Source organism: Danio rerio, chromosome 3, assembly GCF_052040795.2.
Source record: "Danio rerio strain M-AB ecotype USA chromosome 3, GRCz13ab, whole genome shotgun sequence".
Classification (NCBI taxonomy): domain Eukaryota; kingdom Metazoa; phylum Chordata; class Actinopteri; order Cypriniformes; family Danionidae; genus Danio; species Danio rerio.
The window spans coordinates 20,545,001-20,561,579 of record NC_141023.1 but is presented as its reverse complement, the minus strand read 5'-3'; the positions used below and the strand labels follow the sequence as shown (position 1 = coordinate 20,561,579).

The 16,579-nt window shown below is 36.5% G+C and overlaps 1 protein-coding gene and 2 long non-coding RNA genes across 4 annotated transcripts in view; 1 reads left to right on the top strand and 2 right to left on the bottom strand.

Moving 5' to 3' along the window:
* The window catches only part of LOC147845592 (uncharacterized), a 344,082-nt gene that overhangs the window by 51,916 nt on the left and 275,587 nt on the right, over window positions 1-16,579 (bottom strand). The gene's annotated exons all lie outside the window — the stretch shown is intronic.
* Window positions 541-4,573, bottom strand: LOC147845599 (uncharacterized). The gene is made up of 3 exons (XR_015480658.1): window positions 2,460-4,573; window positions 1,373-1,456; window positions 541-581 (listed from the first exon to the last, which is right to left on the bottom strand). It is a non-coding gene; the product is annotated as an uncharacterized LOC147845599 (long non-coding RNA).
* The window catches only part of maza (MYC-associated zinc finger protein a (purine-binding transcription factor)), a 29,032-nt gene continuing 16,879 nt past the window's right edge, over window positions 4,427-16,579 (top strand). The window contains exons 1-4 of one of the 2 annotated variants that reach the window (XM_087244222.1): window positions 4,427-5,417; window positions 5,595-5,748; window positions 10,233-10,606; window positions 12,684-13,033. In XM_087244222.1, the coding sequence (XP_087100348.1) occupies window positions 5,382-5,417; window positions 5,595-5,748; window positions 10,233-10,606; window positions 12,684-13,033 (914 nt within the window). In that variant the 5' untranslated portion in view covers window positions 4,427-5,381. Of the gene's footprint in view, window positions 5,418-5,591; window positions 5,749-10,232; window positions 10,607-12,683; window positions 13,034-16,579 lie in introns of both variants that reach the window. The other variant, XM_087244221.1, reaches the window with a different exon arrangement.

Sequence of the window (16,579 nt, the reverse complement as noted above, 5' to 3'; positions counted from 1 at the left end):
ATAGTCGCATATTCAAGTTTTAGGAACAACAAGTAATAAGCTTCAGAAGAAGCTTATATTAAAGGCAAAGACCTCTAGATTGTGCTTATTTTACCAAAATATAATATGATCATGTCTTGATTTTTATTTAATTAGGACAGTAAGCTCTGACTTTGCTTAGACTAAAGTCTTGTCTCTTAACAGAAATAAAGTTCAGTATAGAATATAAAGTCATGGTGCAGTGGAAAAAGAATGAATATTGTTCATGACTCCCATGAGCTTGGAGGACTGCATCCACACATCTCTGCAATGACTCAAATCACTGATTAATAAAATTGTTTGGGATGGCAAAGAAAGTGTTGTTGCAGGACGCCCAGAGTTCATCAAGATTCTTTGGAATCCTCTTCAATGCCTTCTCCTCCATCTTACCCCAGACATGCTCAATAATGTTCATTTCTGCTGATTGGGCTGGCCAATCCTGGAGCACCTTGACCGTCTTTGCTTTCAGGATCAAAGCTTTGCTTTTATTTAAAAAAACATTAAATCTCCGCTCTAGAAAAGTTCTGAGAGACCAAAAAGTACATCCTGACACTAAGAAACAACTTTATTCGGCAATAGGGGTGTCAAAATTAATTGTTTCTTCGGTGCACCGCGATGCAGACGCGGACAATTCTGTATCGGTTCAGTAATAATCATAACCGGTTATTATGTACTGACGTCATTTATCTCCTATGCTCTCTGTTGCGAGGGAGGTGTGAGAGCGAGTATTTACAACACTCAGCCAATTCAGGGCCGGTCCGTGGCATAGGCACCATAGGCATATGCTAAGGGTGCTGTACATCCAGGGGGGCGCCAGAAATGAGCGTGGTTCAGTTGGTTTTGTTTTCCTGACATTCAGTTATAGACGGCAATAGCTCAAAAACCTCTTACCCTAAAAAGATCTAAAGTGTGTTTCTTTTTTTTTTTTTTGCTCGACATTACGATCGCTGCTCCGTTTAAGCCCTCGCAATATGTGTTTAGCCGGGAGAGCTCGCGCTGAGAGGAGCTCTCAGTAAGGGAAAAGTGCTTCTTTTTTTTCTTTTTTTTCTTTTTCTGCTCCACTCAGCGCGAACTCTCCCTGTTGCGAGGGCTTATGTGTGTGTGTGTGTGTGTGTGTGTTTGTTTGTTTGTTTGTTTGTATGTTTGTTTGGTGCTGTCTATGTTTGTGTGTGTTTGATTGAGAGACAGTGTGGTGCTGTATGTCTGTGTGTTTATACACACAGCTTGTTATAGCCTCCCTCCTAAAATATAACACTGTTTATAGAAAGCATCGTCAATGCACCGTGATATCGAATTGAACCGAATTGAAGGCATGATAACCGAACCGAACCATGAGACCAGTATAGGTTCACACCTCTATTTGGCAAATTAAAACCAAGACTAATATTTTTATTCCTCCCAGAGCCACAAAAAACCCATCAGTAGGCCCACACGAAATCTGCGCGCGCAGAATTCCGCAGATTTTTAGACCATAATTAATTCTGTTTATTCACTTGAGTAAATCTAAGCTTATTCAGTTTTTAAATTCATTTCAGTAACTAATATGGGAATGTTCATCTGATTTATGTACAGTGCAGTTTGTAAAGTATTATTTTCTGTCTTTTAGTAGAAATCTTATATGAGAGACTTGCTTTGTTTACCAAATTAAGTGAAATCTAATTGGATTTGCATTTTAAACATAAAATAAAAGTTAAAAAGATATATATTTTTTATTTTACATATTAATGTTTTAGTCAATGCTCCCAATATAATTCTGCAGAAATCCGAAGATTTTTACCAAAATTCTTCGCAGAAATAGCAAAAAATGTCCGCAGAGTTCGTCTGGCCCTACCCATCAGTTCCAAAAGTTACAGGAACATTGACTTCACTTTACATGACTAAATCAATAATGTTTGCAGACGAGACGTGATTTTAATATTGATGTAGAGTAGAACGGTTCAAAGAACATTTAAATCAAACATTCTACCATTGTTAACATCAAAGCTCTGTTCAGAGAACGCTCTGAGCAGGGATGGACTTTCGGGGCCCTAAGCATTACAGGTATGGGGCTATAACGGTGAAATCAAACTATTCTCTTTCTTTTTTTTCCTCTGTAGGTTAATTTGTTTGTAAACAAACTGCACGTTAAAATATATTTAAGTGAAACCCTTATCTTAATGTAAAATTAAATACAATAAACTTACAAAATAAAAAAAAACAAGTACAAACTATGTACAGTTAATTAGCCATATTTCTGATTAGATTTTAATATTTTCATGTGCAGTATGGAAGGATAATGTTTGCAGACGAGACGTGATTTTGATGTTGACGTGATGTAGAACGGGTGAACATTCAAAGCAAACGTCCCATTTCATTACAAACATCAAAGCTTATCATGGAGGTTAACATTCTAAGAAACATCTTTACTCTGAGAAATTTCTAAGGGACAAAAAAAAGTATACATTTTCTCAAAAAAACATTCTATAATGTCTGCAGACAAGACGTGATTTTGATGTTGATGTGCGGTTAAACAAATGTCCATTTTAAACAGCAAAGCTTTGTTCAGGGAATGTTCTGAGAAACATATTAATTACTAGTGTAAAATCTTTGCTCTGGGAAATTTCTGAGGGACCAAAAAATTATTACCCGACTCAAAGAAATTAAATTAAAACAGGCCAATATTTGTATTCTACCCAGAGCCACAAAACCCATCAGATTCAAAAGTTACAAGAACATTGACTTGCTTTTCCATGACTAAATCAATAATGTCTGCAGACAAGATGTGATTTTGCTGTTGATGTTATGTAGAACGGTTAAAAGAACCTCAAAAACAAACGTTGCATCATAAACCTCAAAGCTTAGTTCAGGAAATGTTCTGAGAAACGTATCAAAAATACTAGTGTAAAATCTTTGCTCTGGGAAATTTCTGAGGGACCAATAAACTATTTCCTGACACAAAGAAATTAAATTAAAACAGGCCAATATTGGGAAAATACCAGAAATTATTCCAACTATTGTCAAATACTTAATTCAAATCCTTTTGGTAAATAGCAGAAAAGCCATAACTCGAAAATGGTTTCAGGCTGATCGTCCAACAAGGGCTCAATGGATAGGAATTGTAAAGGAAATACACTGTAATGAGAGACTGACTTTTAATCTATAATTTGATTAAAAAAAAAAAAAGTGTAACAAGTACTGGCAAAAATGGTCTGAATGTCATTGTAAACCATTTGTGGTAATGTATCTCAAATGTATTATGATTTGATTTTGTAACCCTTATGACAACCGCTTTGTTCTTTCGTTTTTTACTTCTATTTTTTTTCTTTTCTCTAAAAAAACAAAGTAAAAACAAAAAACAGGCCAATATTTGTGTTCTTCCCAAAGGCACACAAAAACAATCAGTTCCAAAAGTTACAAAAACTTGTACATGTGCAGTGTGGAAGGATAATGTTTGCAGACGAGACGTGATTTTGATGTTGACGAGATGTGGAACGGGTAAACGAACGTTCAAAGCAAACGTCCCATTTCATTATGAACATCAAAGCTTATCATGGAGGTTAACATTCTAAGAAACATCTTTACTCTGGGAAATTTCTAAAGGACCAAAAAAAGTATACATTTACTCAAAAAAACAACTTTATTAGTCGAATTAAAACAGGCCAATATTTGTATTCCTCCCGGAGACAAAAAAAACAAAACTAAAAACTATCAGATCTTAAAGTTACAAGATGACTTCACTTTCCATGACTAAAACAATAATGTCTCCTGACGAGATGTGATCTTGATGTTGATGTAATGTAGAACGGTTAAACAAACGTTCCATTATAAACCTCAAAGCTCTGTTCAGGAAATGTTCCTAATCTTCCATGACTAAACCAAAAATGTCTGAAAACAAGATATGATTTTGGTGTAGAATGGTTTAAAAAACGTCCATTATAAACCTTGAGGCTTAGTTCAGGAAATGTTCTGAGAAACATATTAATTACTAGTGTAAAATTTTTGCTCTGTGAAATTTCTGAGGGACTAAAATATTACCTCCTGACTCAAAGAAACAACTTTATTCATCAAATTAAAACAGGACAATATATTTATTCCTCCCAGAGGCACAAAAAACAATCAGTTGCAAAAGTTACAAGAACATTGACTTCAGTTTCCATGACTAAATCAATAATTTCTCCAGACAAGATGTGATGTTGATGTGATGTACAACGGTTAAACAAACTTCCATTTTAGATAGCAAAGCTTTTGACGTTCTGGGAAACCAATTAATTGCTAGTGCACTGGCAAGCAAAATCTACATTTATATGTTTGGTTGTGAGATTGATATTTACTGACATGTGTGTTTAATCCCATTGGGCGAGAACAATTATTATCGGCAGTGATCTGGAGCCGCTTATTATTTACCGCAGCTGCGTCTGCGTGCGTCTTTACCTTTAAGGACCTGCGACATTTTTTCCCCCATACGAACATCCAGTTGTCTACGCCCGGCAATCTTCGCGTTGTGCACCGGCGTTTTTGGAGAGGGACGCGCGGATGGTTTCTTTTGACTGATCTCGATGTTTATGTTGTAATTTGCGTCGGCCGAACCCGAGCGCCGGAGGGGAGACACCGCGCTCGAGAACATAGCGTGGAGGAGGGGACGAAGACACAGAAGGGGTGTTCACTCAAAATATACTATCCCTTTAAAACAAGGGGGACACGGCGGTGGGGGAGAGATAGCGGGGCAGAGAAGACGGGATAAAAAAAGAAAAGGAAGAAAGAGCGAGGGTGGGAGGGTGAGAGTATTGCTGGGAAAAAAAGGAAAAATATGTCATCCTCCCGATTGAAATGCCGAGGCGGAGCCATGGACGACGACCGGTGAAGCGCTCTCCAGACACGCGTGAGATTTAACGCAACGCCGAGGCTCGCGCGGACGCCGCTGGGGCCTGGATGGAGAATCTCATAATGAATTTGATGGCATTTTACTCACGCCATGCGACCGCTTGCGGCAAATGAAACATTAAACAGCCATCTTAATGATGTATATATTTTTTCCGCATGAAGTATTTTGCACAGTGGTCTAATTAACAAGAAAACGTGCAGAATTAATGTATTTTATATGGTGATTTTCAGCACGATGGGCCACTGTTATGTCACAATGCGGCTTTAATAACAAAGACTGTGACTGACAGCTGTCATGTCTTATAAATACTTTGAAGTAAGGCTAATATTTATTATTTTATCAGCGTCAGTGTAATATTTCTTTCACTTTTTAAATATTTAAAACTCATTTTATAGTTCATAGTAGTGTTACATCTATACAAAGTGTATCTGTATGATAAAATAGTGGGAACAATCGATTAGCTTTGTTTTTTTCAAACGGGATCTGTACTCTGTTACACGTCATGATGGATGCAGCTTGGAGCAATTTTCTCTTTCAGGTAAGAAAACATGCAATATATATATATAATATTCAATATATATATATTGAATTTGTTAAATTAAAATGCATGTCATGATATTTTAAAATCTGTGCATTATAATACCCGTGTTCTTTCATTCATAAGTTTAGCCAGAAGAATGTTTAAAATGTGTGAATTTGCCCCTTCTCACAGCAGACTCCGCCCTCGCAGTCGCAAAATGACGGGACCCTCCAATCAGATCTTCTCCCGGAGCTCACGGACGCCGCTCAAGACCCGCCCCCCGATCACATAGACCCGCCCCCGTCCACGGTGGACACCGCCGCGCTGAGCGAGGAGCCCATGCCGCCGGGTGAGGGAGGGCCAAAACAGGAGAAGGGTGGGCAGGGAGTGGAGAACAGGAGGTTAGACTGGTTGCAGTTGTGGTGCCTCGAGAGTCATGTAAATTAGTCAGAAGGTTAAAGAGGCCATTGATTTGCATACTTTTGGGAAGCAGGCATCAGTTCTCTCTAGTAGTTGTTGCCCTGAAGTGAATGAGATGATTTCATTTAGAATTATTATTATCATTTTAAAAAGGGGCTTAAGTCAACAACAAGTCAACAACAATGCAAAAGAGAGATTCACCAATTAGATAAGAAACTTGGTTGATGAATGTCTTTATTAACTAAAAATAGTTAAATGAATAAATTTGAAATGAAATGAAATTGAAATAAAATATGAAGAGCAGCTGTATTATTAATGATAGTAGTATAAATAATAATAATTAAATAATAATATTCAATAAATATTAAATAAATAATTCCACTGTGGTATATATGTATATATACTGTGTATTTACACACACACACACACACACACACACACACTATATTATATTATATTATATTAGGGATGCTCCAATCGATCGGCCGGAAATCGGTATCGGCCAATAGTCACTTTTTATGACTCAATAAGTACTGTCTTACCTGGCCAAACACATGAACCGATTGCAAGTGTTCGTTTACGGGTTTACGAGCAGAGGAAGATGCGTTTTAACCTCTTATGCATCAAATATTCACTCCAAACCTTGTCATTGAGGCACAGTGAATTATTCTACCATCATTTGCCAAGTTTCCAAAATGGGTTGTTAGTCATTTTTTTTTACCACATTTTTAAATCTATTTTAATAATAATAATAATAATTTATTACATCAAATAGTGCTTTTCTGGACACTTAAAGCGCTTTACACATTTTTGGGGGGAATCTCTTCATTTACCATCAGTGTGCAGCATCCACCGGGATGACGTGACGGCAGCCATATTGTGCAAGACAGCACACCACACACCAGTTGATTGGTGGAGAGGATACAGAGTCATGAAGCCAATTACGTGTTTAATGGATCATATGCAACATCCTTCGTTTATTCTTTTGGGATAGGAGAGATCTTCAATTAACTATCATTCATTGAGGAAAAATGTGCTTTATCATACCTGCCAACACTCCTGTTTTTCCCGGGAGTCTCCCATATTTCAGACCAATCTCCCGTTTTGGTCTTAGTTTATTTACACCCCCACCTCCCTTCCGTACTTCAGTTACCAAACACAATATCCGGATTGGAGCATCCCTGATATATATACAGTAGAAGTCAGAATTATTCACCCCCTTTGAATTTTTTTTTATTTTTTAAATATTTCCCAAATGATGTTTAGCGGAGCAAGGAAATTTTCAGATAATTTTTTTTTTCTAGAGAAAGTCTTATTTGTTTTATTGTGGCTAGAATAAAAGCAGTTTTTAACTTTAAAAAAAACATTTTAAGGTCAAAATGATTAGCCCCTTTAAGCTTTTTTTTTGATAGTCTACAGAACAAACCATCATTATACAATAACTTGCCTAATCACCATAGCCTGCCTAGTTAACCTAATTAACTTAGTTTATCCTTTAAATGTCAGTTTAAGCTGTATAGAAGTGTCTTGAAAAATATCTTGTCAAATATTATTTACTGTCATTATGGCAAAGATAAAATAAATCAGTTATTAGAAATGAGTTTGTAAAACTATTATGTTTAGAAATGTGTTGAAAGCATCTTCTCTCCGTTAAACAGAAATTGGGTAAAAAATAAACAAGGGGGCTAATAATTCAGGGGGCTAATATTTCTGACTTCAACTGTACACATATAAATATACTCTGTTTTCATTGTAAATGCCTCTCTGCATGGGACAAAAGGTTAATAAAATATCTGTTTTTCTCCAATTCTTCAAAACATTTCTACTTTAAATTAAGGTTTTCGTGATGTGAACCACATATGGTTTTTTTTTCTTTTAAGTCTTAGATGTTTATAATAAAATATATAGTCCTTATAGTGAAAATAATGGATAAAGTTTTATTTATTTTATGCATTCTTAATGTAGATTAGTGATGAGACATGCTAATCTGATGGGTAGAGAATGATACAATGCTGATAAAGCATCAGCTTCATAGCTGGCTAATGTACATTTCTGCACTTTATTATGGTGCTTTAGTACTAAATCGTACTAAACCTGATTTTATTAGCAAGTGGAAATAATAGATAGAAATTGAACTTGAATATCACATATCCTTATCATTTTTGCTTCCAAACAGTTTTTTAGTTCTAGTAATAATCCCACCTCAGGTGTTTCCTTGCAACAAATATGGGCTTTTCACAATTTAACTAGTTCACCATGTTCATTTTGAAGGATGAACTGGACCTTTTGTTGTCTATTGTAACATTTCACACTAATTAACCCAAAGGTAAAATTATTCATATACTGATGTTTAAAAAAATAGGCTCTGTAGCTTGTGAGAATAGGAGAACACTTATGAAACACAGTAGATGCAAAGAAGACCATCTTTCGGAGTAACAAAAATAAACAGTATGCAAGCCTTTTTCTGTGCCATAACCCCCATCTTACAGGTCATGTCTACTTCAGAATTATTATTAAAAATGTAACCCAAATGAAGGTGGAAATTTGTAAGGAGAAGGCAAGAGACTTTGCATGATGGGGTAAACCAAGAGAGAAAGAGGAGAGCAAGCAAAGGTCATCTGTCAAGGGCTTAAATTGAATGAGAGTTATTATTTTAACAGGTAGGGTGCTTTCACAGCTGTATATTGATTGATTTGTTGCGAAACAGTGATTAAAATTGTTATAATGTTTATTTTGGTTCTTGGTGTTGTTTGCTTTTACATGACAAAGTTTATAAAAAGACCAAAATAGTTAAAACAAGTCATGTCCGAGTAAACTCTCCTCACATTGGTCAGTTTCAGGCTTTTTTTTTTTTTTTTTTTTCCAGAGTTCCACAGATTCTGCTAAGCTGTCATACGTCATTATTTTAATATCAGAAAATATCAGATCTTAATTTCGGTCAATTTTTTTAATGGATAAACTGCTCAGTTAATAGTTCAGCATGCTTTCACTTTTGTATTCACTTTCGTATGCACGTATACCAGTAGTAATGACATCCTGCCCTACTCATAATTCTCTCTTTATATAGCCATATATACAGTTTGTCTACTACATGTCCATAATACACTGATATAGCCTGATTTGTTAGTTTGTTGTATTGTATTGCTTTCTTGCTTTAATCGATTCACTCCAGTGTTCGTTTCTATTGAGCCAACTGGCCGGTTGTTTTAGCGCTAATCAGAGCTCGATTGCTGGATTCACATATGTCAAACAAACCGCTCTAGCAGGAGAAACACACAAACGTCTATGAGTGAAAGCACCCCAAGACACACACATACCTGCTTTGGAGGGACAGAAAATCCCTTAGACAATGAAATATTAAAAAGTCGTGTCTGTAAGCATTTGGATGCAGTTTCAAACAGCTGATGGATCAACTGATAGATGGAGATTTTAAAGGTCCATGAGTTGGGATTTGAACTCGGGATATATATATTTTGATGGGTTATTGGTGCCGACCTGAAACAGAATATTAAATAAGGGTTGGGGCTTTCTTTTTTCATCATTCTCCCATAGCAAACCAATAGTAAGAGGGAGGTAGTTACGAATATTGTGACTAAAGTCGTCAAAATGACATAATCAGAGGAGGAATGTCACTCCAAACATTGAAGCAAATAGTCAGACTTTGATTAAAGATTACCAAAACAGTTAGTTAACTTGCAAGGATTATTGTTCACCTAAAGAATAACAATGTTTTTGTGATTCATCCCGCTCCATTTCGACCATGATGAAATGTAATTTCTTTAAAGAATTGCTTTGTGTATGATTTTATTTCTTTTTTGTTGTTGGAAATAAATAAATTAAAGCAAGCAACGTTGGAAAGTCGTGTCTGTTAGCATTTGAATGCCTTGTCAAACTGCTAACGGATCAACTGATAGATGCAGCTTTCAAAGGTCCACGAGCTGGGATTTGAACTCGGGACATATATATTGTGATGGGTTATTAATGCCGACCTGAATCAGAATATTGAATAGGGGTTGGGGCTTTCTTTTTACATCATTCTTTCATAGCAAATCAATAGTAAGAGTGAGGTGGTTAAGAATATTGTGACTGAAGCCGTCAAAATGAAGTAATCAGAGGAGGAATGCCACTCCAAACATGGTAGCAAATAGTCAGACTTTGATTAAAGATTACCAAAACAATTAGTCAACTTGCAAGGATTATTGTTCACCTAAAGTATAATAATGTTTTTGCACTTCATCCCGCTCCATTTAGACCAAAGTTAACATCTAAATTAACATCCATAATTTCATATTTGGGGTGCCTTCGGCACTGTTTAGCTAAACTGAGCATTTTGAATGAGAAGCCCTATAGATTACATGTGTCTATGAATATGTGAAGTCTTCTTTAACCAGGTCTCTCTCTTCTCTTTCCCAGTAAAACCAGTCACTCGACCCGCCCGACCTGCTCACATCTGCTCCATTTGTAACAAGCAGTTTAAGAACAGCTACAACCTGCGGCGTCACCAGTCTGTCCACACCGGAGTGAAGATGAAGGACAGAGCCGCTAAAGAGAAAATTGATGGAGGAAAGGCTGGAGCGCGAATGGAGAGGCAGACCATCCCTCTCTCTCTCCTCCAGCTGTCCATACCAGCCTCCATACCCACAGCAGTCGATGCCATGGTCCATCCGTCCCCAATCACCAATCAGCAGGTGGAAACAGTTGCGGTGTCTATCACTCCGGCAACGGTTTCCATGACCATGAACCAGCCCCTCCCTACTGCAGTTGTGGTTACCGGGACAATGGTGCAGGTTGGATTGTGTTTTTTTTGTCTTTTGTTAAAAATTTGCATAATAGCTTTGCTGCACATCCCTTGTTCCTGATTTGACTGTTCCTTATTGACCTTATTCTCCGCAGACGAGTGGGCGCTGCCATTTGAATCTTTTTGGCACGAGACTTCCGGTCTCATTCACTTCCATTCATTTTTAGACATTAAAAACTGCTCGTTTCGCTGTTTGATGTTGCAAACTGATATTTCCTTGTTATATTATTCTACTTGGTCTGTATAGTCATGCAAACATTTGTTTGTAGAGCAAGTAGTTGTCATTTCTCCCATAGGCGACTGAAATGGAAGTTCTAAGACAATCGCGAAAACATGCGCACTTCCGCATTTTAGAATAAGGTCAATATGCGTCATGACTTTCTTTATCACAGGTCTAACTAATAACCAAATGACCAAGTGATGACCATGTTAAAACATGCTAGTAATGTAATATCTAAACTGCATGCATGTTAATTCATGCTAGCAGAGTGTGTGGGTGTTTTGCAGTGTTGGGTTGCAGCTAGAAGGGCATCCACTGTAAAAAATGTAAAAAAATATACTGGATAAGTTGGCGGTTCATTCCGCTGTGGTGACCTCAGATTATTAAAGGCACTAAGCCGAAAAGAAAATGAATGAATAAATGAATACTCATGTTAGAAACAGGATAGCAACATGCTAATTATTGCTAGTATAGAATTTGAAAAAATATCCATGTCAGAAACATGCTATTGACATGCCAATTAATGTTAGTAACATGATAAATTGTTATTCTTTTTTTACCTTAATTTAACTTGGAACAAATTTTAGTTTGCAGTTTAACCTATAGCTCATTCAAGCATCACTTGCATAAAGGTTTATCTCAGCAAACTTTACTGTCTGATTTTGTTAAAATAAAATCATTTATACAACATTATAATATAAATATAATTAGAAATACATATCATTTCTGTTTATATGCCTTCAAGCTAGTTTAAATAATGATTCAATATATAAAAAATATATTAAATTATATTTATATATATATATATATATATATATATATATATATATATATATATATATATATATATATATATATATATATATACACACACATACATATATATACACATACATATATATACACATACATATATATACATATACACACACACACACACACACGCACACAGTTTTTGAAATATTTCCAAAATGAAATATTTAACAGAGCAAGGACATTTTCACAGTACGTCTGATAATATTTTTTCTTCAGGAGAAAGTCTTTTTTGTTTTATTTCGGCTAGAATAAAAGCAGTTTTTAGTTTTTTAAAAAACATTTTTGGGACAAAATTAATAGCCCCTTTAAGCTTTTTTTTTCTGGATAGTCTACAGAACAAACCATCATTATACAATAACTTGCCTAATTACCCTAAACTGCCCAGTTAACCTAATTAACCTAGTTAAACCTTTAAATATTTTAGGCTGTATAGAAGTGTCTTGAAAAATATCTAGTCAAATATTATTTACTGTCATCATGGCAAAGATAAATAAATCAGGTATTAGAAATAAGTAATTAAAACTATTATGTTTAGAAATGTGTTGAAAAAATCTTTTTGGGATTAAACAGAACCCGTTAAACAGAAATTGGGGAAAAAAATAAACAGGGCAGGCTAATTGTTCTGACTTTAACTGTGTGTGTATATATTGTTTAAATTTTAACATACTGGTTTTAAATGCTGGTTTTAAATTAAAGTCATAATCTTTTGTACACTGTTCATAAAAAATTGACCATAATTTCACCTTATTTTCTCATCATGCTTGCTCTCCAAAACTAATGTAAAACATTCGGTTTCAAACCTTTTAATCCCCAAGACTCTGCAGAAATCAGGCTATGACGTCAGCAGTTGTATAACATGGTCTCATACCTGCTTGCACCTCATTTGTCGAACACTTGCAGTCAGTCGGTTAGTAGGTCAGCAAACATTATACTTGTTACACCCAGAAGACACTGAAAGATCTGCTGCATTAGTGGCTTTTCAGCACTCCTCAGCAAACTCCTTCAGGTTTGATCTCCTCTTGTTTTTCAGGCTGCGCCAAATAGCAACATCAATGATAACCTAAACAACCCCACCCCAATCCAAATATCTATTCCAATCACAAACCCCCTACCCATCAATCCAACTCCCAATCCTAATCCCAACCCAAATCCCAATCCGGTCAGGAAGAATCATGCTTGTGAGGCATGTGGGAAGGCCTTCAGGGACGTGTACCATCTAAACCGTCATCGCTTGTCCCATTCGGATGAGAAACCGTACTCCTGTCCAATCTGCCAACAGCGGTTCAAGAGAAAGGATCGCATGAGTTATCATGTTCGCTCACACCAGGGAGGAGTGGAGAAACCATACGTGTGTCCACATTGCGCCAAGGGCTTCTCAAGGTAAGCGAAACACTTTTGCGGTCCTGTAAACACCAGAAAACTAACTTTAACTAATCTAGAAATTTGGAGACATTGTATTGTTATACAATTATATTGTTTTATACGCACACACATTAAAAAAAATATTCAATAATAGTTTTAATAAAAACATGCACTCGTTTTCCATATTAATTGAAATGTATGTAAACAGCACATATAGGACCAATATATGTTTCCTTTACAAATATTGTTGACAACATTACATATTCTATTCTAAAACATAAAAATTCACTTGGCTAACACTCTAATCTCATATATAAAGCCTATAAATCATTAGGCTAATGGTTGTAACTTAAAGTAGGCCATTTATAAAAAAAAAGAAAAACAATCCTACTTGATAATAATATTATTATTAATAATAATAATAATAATAATTATTATTATTATTATTATTATTATTATTATTATACATTTTATTATTATTAATAATAATAATGATAATAATTAGGATATTGCTTATTTATTTTTTTTAAGTCGGCTTAAAACAGTTCAGTACATTCAAACCAGTGCAGAATTGTTCTAACCAACAGGCCCATGTCATATAGGCTTACAGTACTGATACATAGTACTGATACATCTTAATAAATAACCTACTATAAATTAAAAGCATTAACGTATGTTTTTTTGTTTTTACAAGCTTTGGAGGTGTAATGTAAATTCTGCTTTTAAATAATAGATCACCTATAACTTTTGTCATGAGTCACGGCTGTGTTCAAAATGACATAAATGTTTTTAGTGCACTGCGACGGGAGCACAACTGTCAATCTGAAGATCGCTAAAACTGAACTGTAAAAATGCTTTGAAAGCAAATGATGAAAGATGATTTTATTGTTTTGTTCTTTAATCTTTTCACGTTTAAAAGTTAGAACGTTCTAAATAAACTGGCATAGGGGGATAACTGGAAATAGAACACAATCAGGAACTGTGCTTCCAACTACAGCTCTAGAGGTGTAGTTGGAAACGTACAAGTTTGCTACACAATTTGCAAATGTTTGTTCGTTGGAATGGCGGATTTGGGAAATGCCAAATTAATGAACTATGTTTGTAACGACGGAACTGGCGACCGTAGTTGGCTAACAATGGTTTTTGGAAATGCACTCCAGGACAGTTTAGTTTGCCAAAATGGTCTGTGTTTGTCTACAGAACTGTTTTTTTTTCCTGAGTTTTATTGTTTTTAATGGAACTGTTGTATTATTTTTAGAAGGGCAACAGTGTAGGGAGGTGCTGATCAACTATTTTATGCAAAACGTAAAATACGGTTTCTGTCTATTTGTTCTTATTAAGCTAATGCATGTTCAACTGTTCTCTTTCCTAATGTGTTTGTTTTAAGTTAATGTGTTGGCTCTATAAAAACAGGGTGTGACATCATCACTAGCTAGTAATTAATAATGCAGTTTTATGAATTAAAACACTAAGCGGATTTATATATGCCACAGCCATATCACCCTACAGCCCAGGATCGGTTACTCACTGAAGCTTAGCAGGGCTGAGCCTGGCTATTACCTGGATGGGAGACCACATGGAAAAAACTAGGTTGCTGTTGGAAGAGGTGTTAGTGAGGCCAGCAGGGGGCGCTCAACCTGCAGTCCATGTGAGTTCTAATGCCCCAGTATAGTGAAGGAGACACCATACTGTCAGTGAGCGCCATCTTAAGGATAAGACGTTAAATTGAGGTCCTGAGTCTCTGTGGTTATTAAAAATCCCATGGCACTTCTCAAAAAGAGTAGGGGTGTAACCCCGGCGTCCTGGCCAAATTCCCTCCATCGGCCCTTACCCATCATGGCCGTCCAATCATCCCCATTCACTGAATTGGCTTTATCACTGTCTCTCCACTCCACCAATAGCTGGTGTGTCGTAAAAGCACTGGCGCTGTTGTCCTGTGGCTGCCGTCGCATCATCCAAGTGGATACTTAAACCCCCTTAAAATCGTGAAGCACTTTGTGTGTATGGCCATACACAATAAATGTGCAGTATAAATACACATTACTTACTTATTAAATGCACCCCAATAGTTGGCACTCGCAGCAGAGCTTTCTTGCTATAGTGCTGGTGTGTTCGGCTTCGCAAAAATACTTCAGTGGACACTCACCCTAAATTCCCTACAGTAGCGAGTGTGCAATACATATTCGCATGTGTATTGAGCCTGTTTGTGGTCAAAGAGATTTACAGACATACTTTGACTCCAGGTTGACTTTATAACATTAGTTGAGTGTATGAAATAATGTTTTGGTGACCAGACGTAGTTTCATTATCCAGAATAAGTAAGACATCAATCTATTTTGTAGTATTCTCACTCATTCATTTTCCTTCAACTTATTCCCTGCTTAATCGAGGGTCGCCACAAAGGAATGAACTGCCAATTACTCTGTAATATTTAAAATCTGAAACTCTGTTAACCCTCAGTGGTGGGGAACACTCACACACTCTCCCATTGACAAATTACGTTTTTTTTTTAACCTAACTAACCTATATCTTTGGACTGTGGGGGAAACCAGAGCAAGAACATGCTAACTCCCTACAGAAAGGCTTGTTGCTGTGAAGCAATCGTGCTAATCACTCTGTCGCCTCTTCATAGTATTCTATAAAGCCAACAATTGCATTGCATTCTAATGTCAATATACTTTAATAAAAATACTCTCAAGGTAGCTTGAAGAACACCGCAAGCTTCAGTGTAGTATCTTCAGGTTTGATCAGTTTAAGCATTTCTATTTTTATTTTTCATCTCTCAGTCAATACACATGAATTTATCATTGTAGATAATATTATTGCAATAAATTCTGCAAAATATGATGATATAAGAGGTGACAAGGTGGCTCAGTGGTTAGCACAGTCGCCTCACAGCAAGAAGGTCACCGGTTCGAGTCCCGGCTGGGCCAGTTGGCATTTCTGTGTTGAGTTTGCATGTTCTCCCCATGTTCACGTGATTTTTCCTCCGGGTGCTCCGGTTTCCCCCACAGTCCAAAGACATGCACTATAGGTGAATTGAGTACACTAAAATGACCGAAGCGTATGCACGAGTGTGTGTGTGAATAAGTGTGTATGGGTGTTTCCCAGTACTGGGTGGTGCCGACCTCTGAAATAGAGACTACGCCGAATGGAAATGAATGAATGAATGAATGATGATATAAGTCCTCACTGCCCCTCCTCTAGCATAGAAACACTTCCACGAGTGAAGATTACAGGGACTTGCGTTTTTCATGATTTCTATAAACACATGCTCACTGGGGCCAGTATCAGGTCAATTCACAGCAGGTTTCACAACAGCGAGCATTATACTGTATTTCTGGCAGGGCGTGAATGTTGTCATTTAACTGAAAGCTACGGAGAGATGCTCCAGTTACTAATTTGAGACTGAAAATAGGTTAGTGTGATAAGGAAGAAGTGACCTTCTGCCTGTATTTATCCATCTCATCGTCTATCTTATACATTTAGACACAGATTTAAACCCACATGCAGAGGTGTACAATAGCAGCTTTTTTGCACTATTGGCCAGAACAGGTCTGTTGG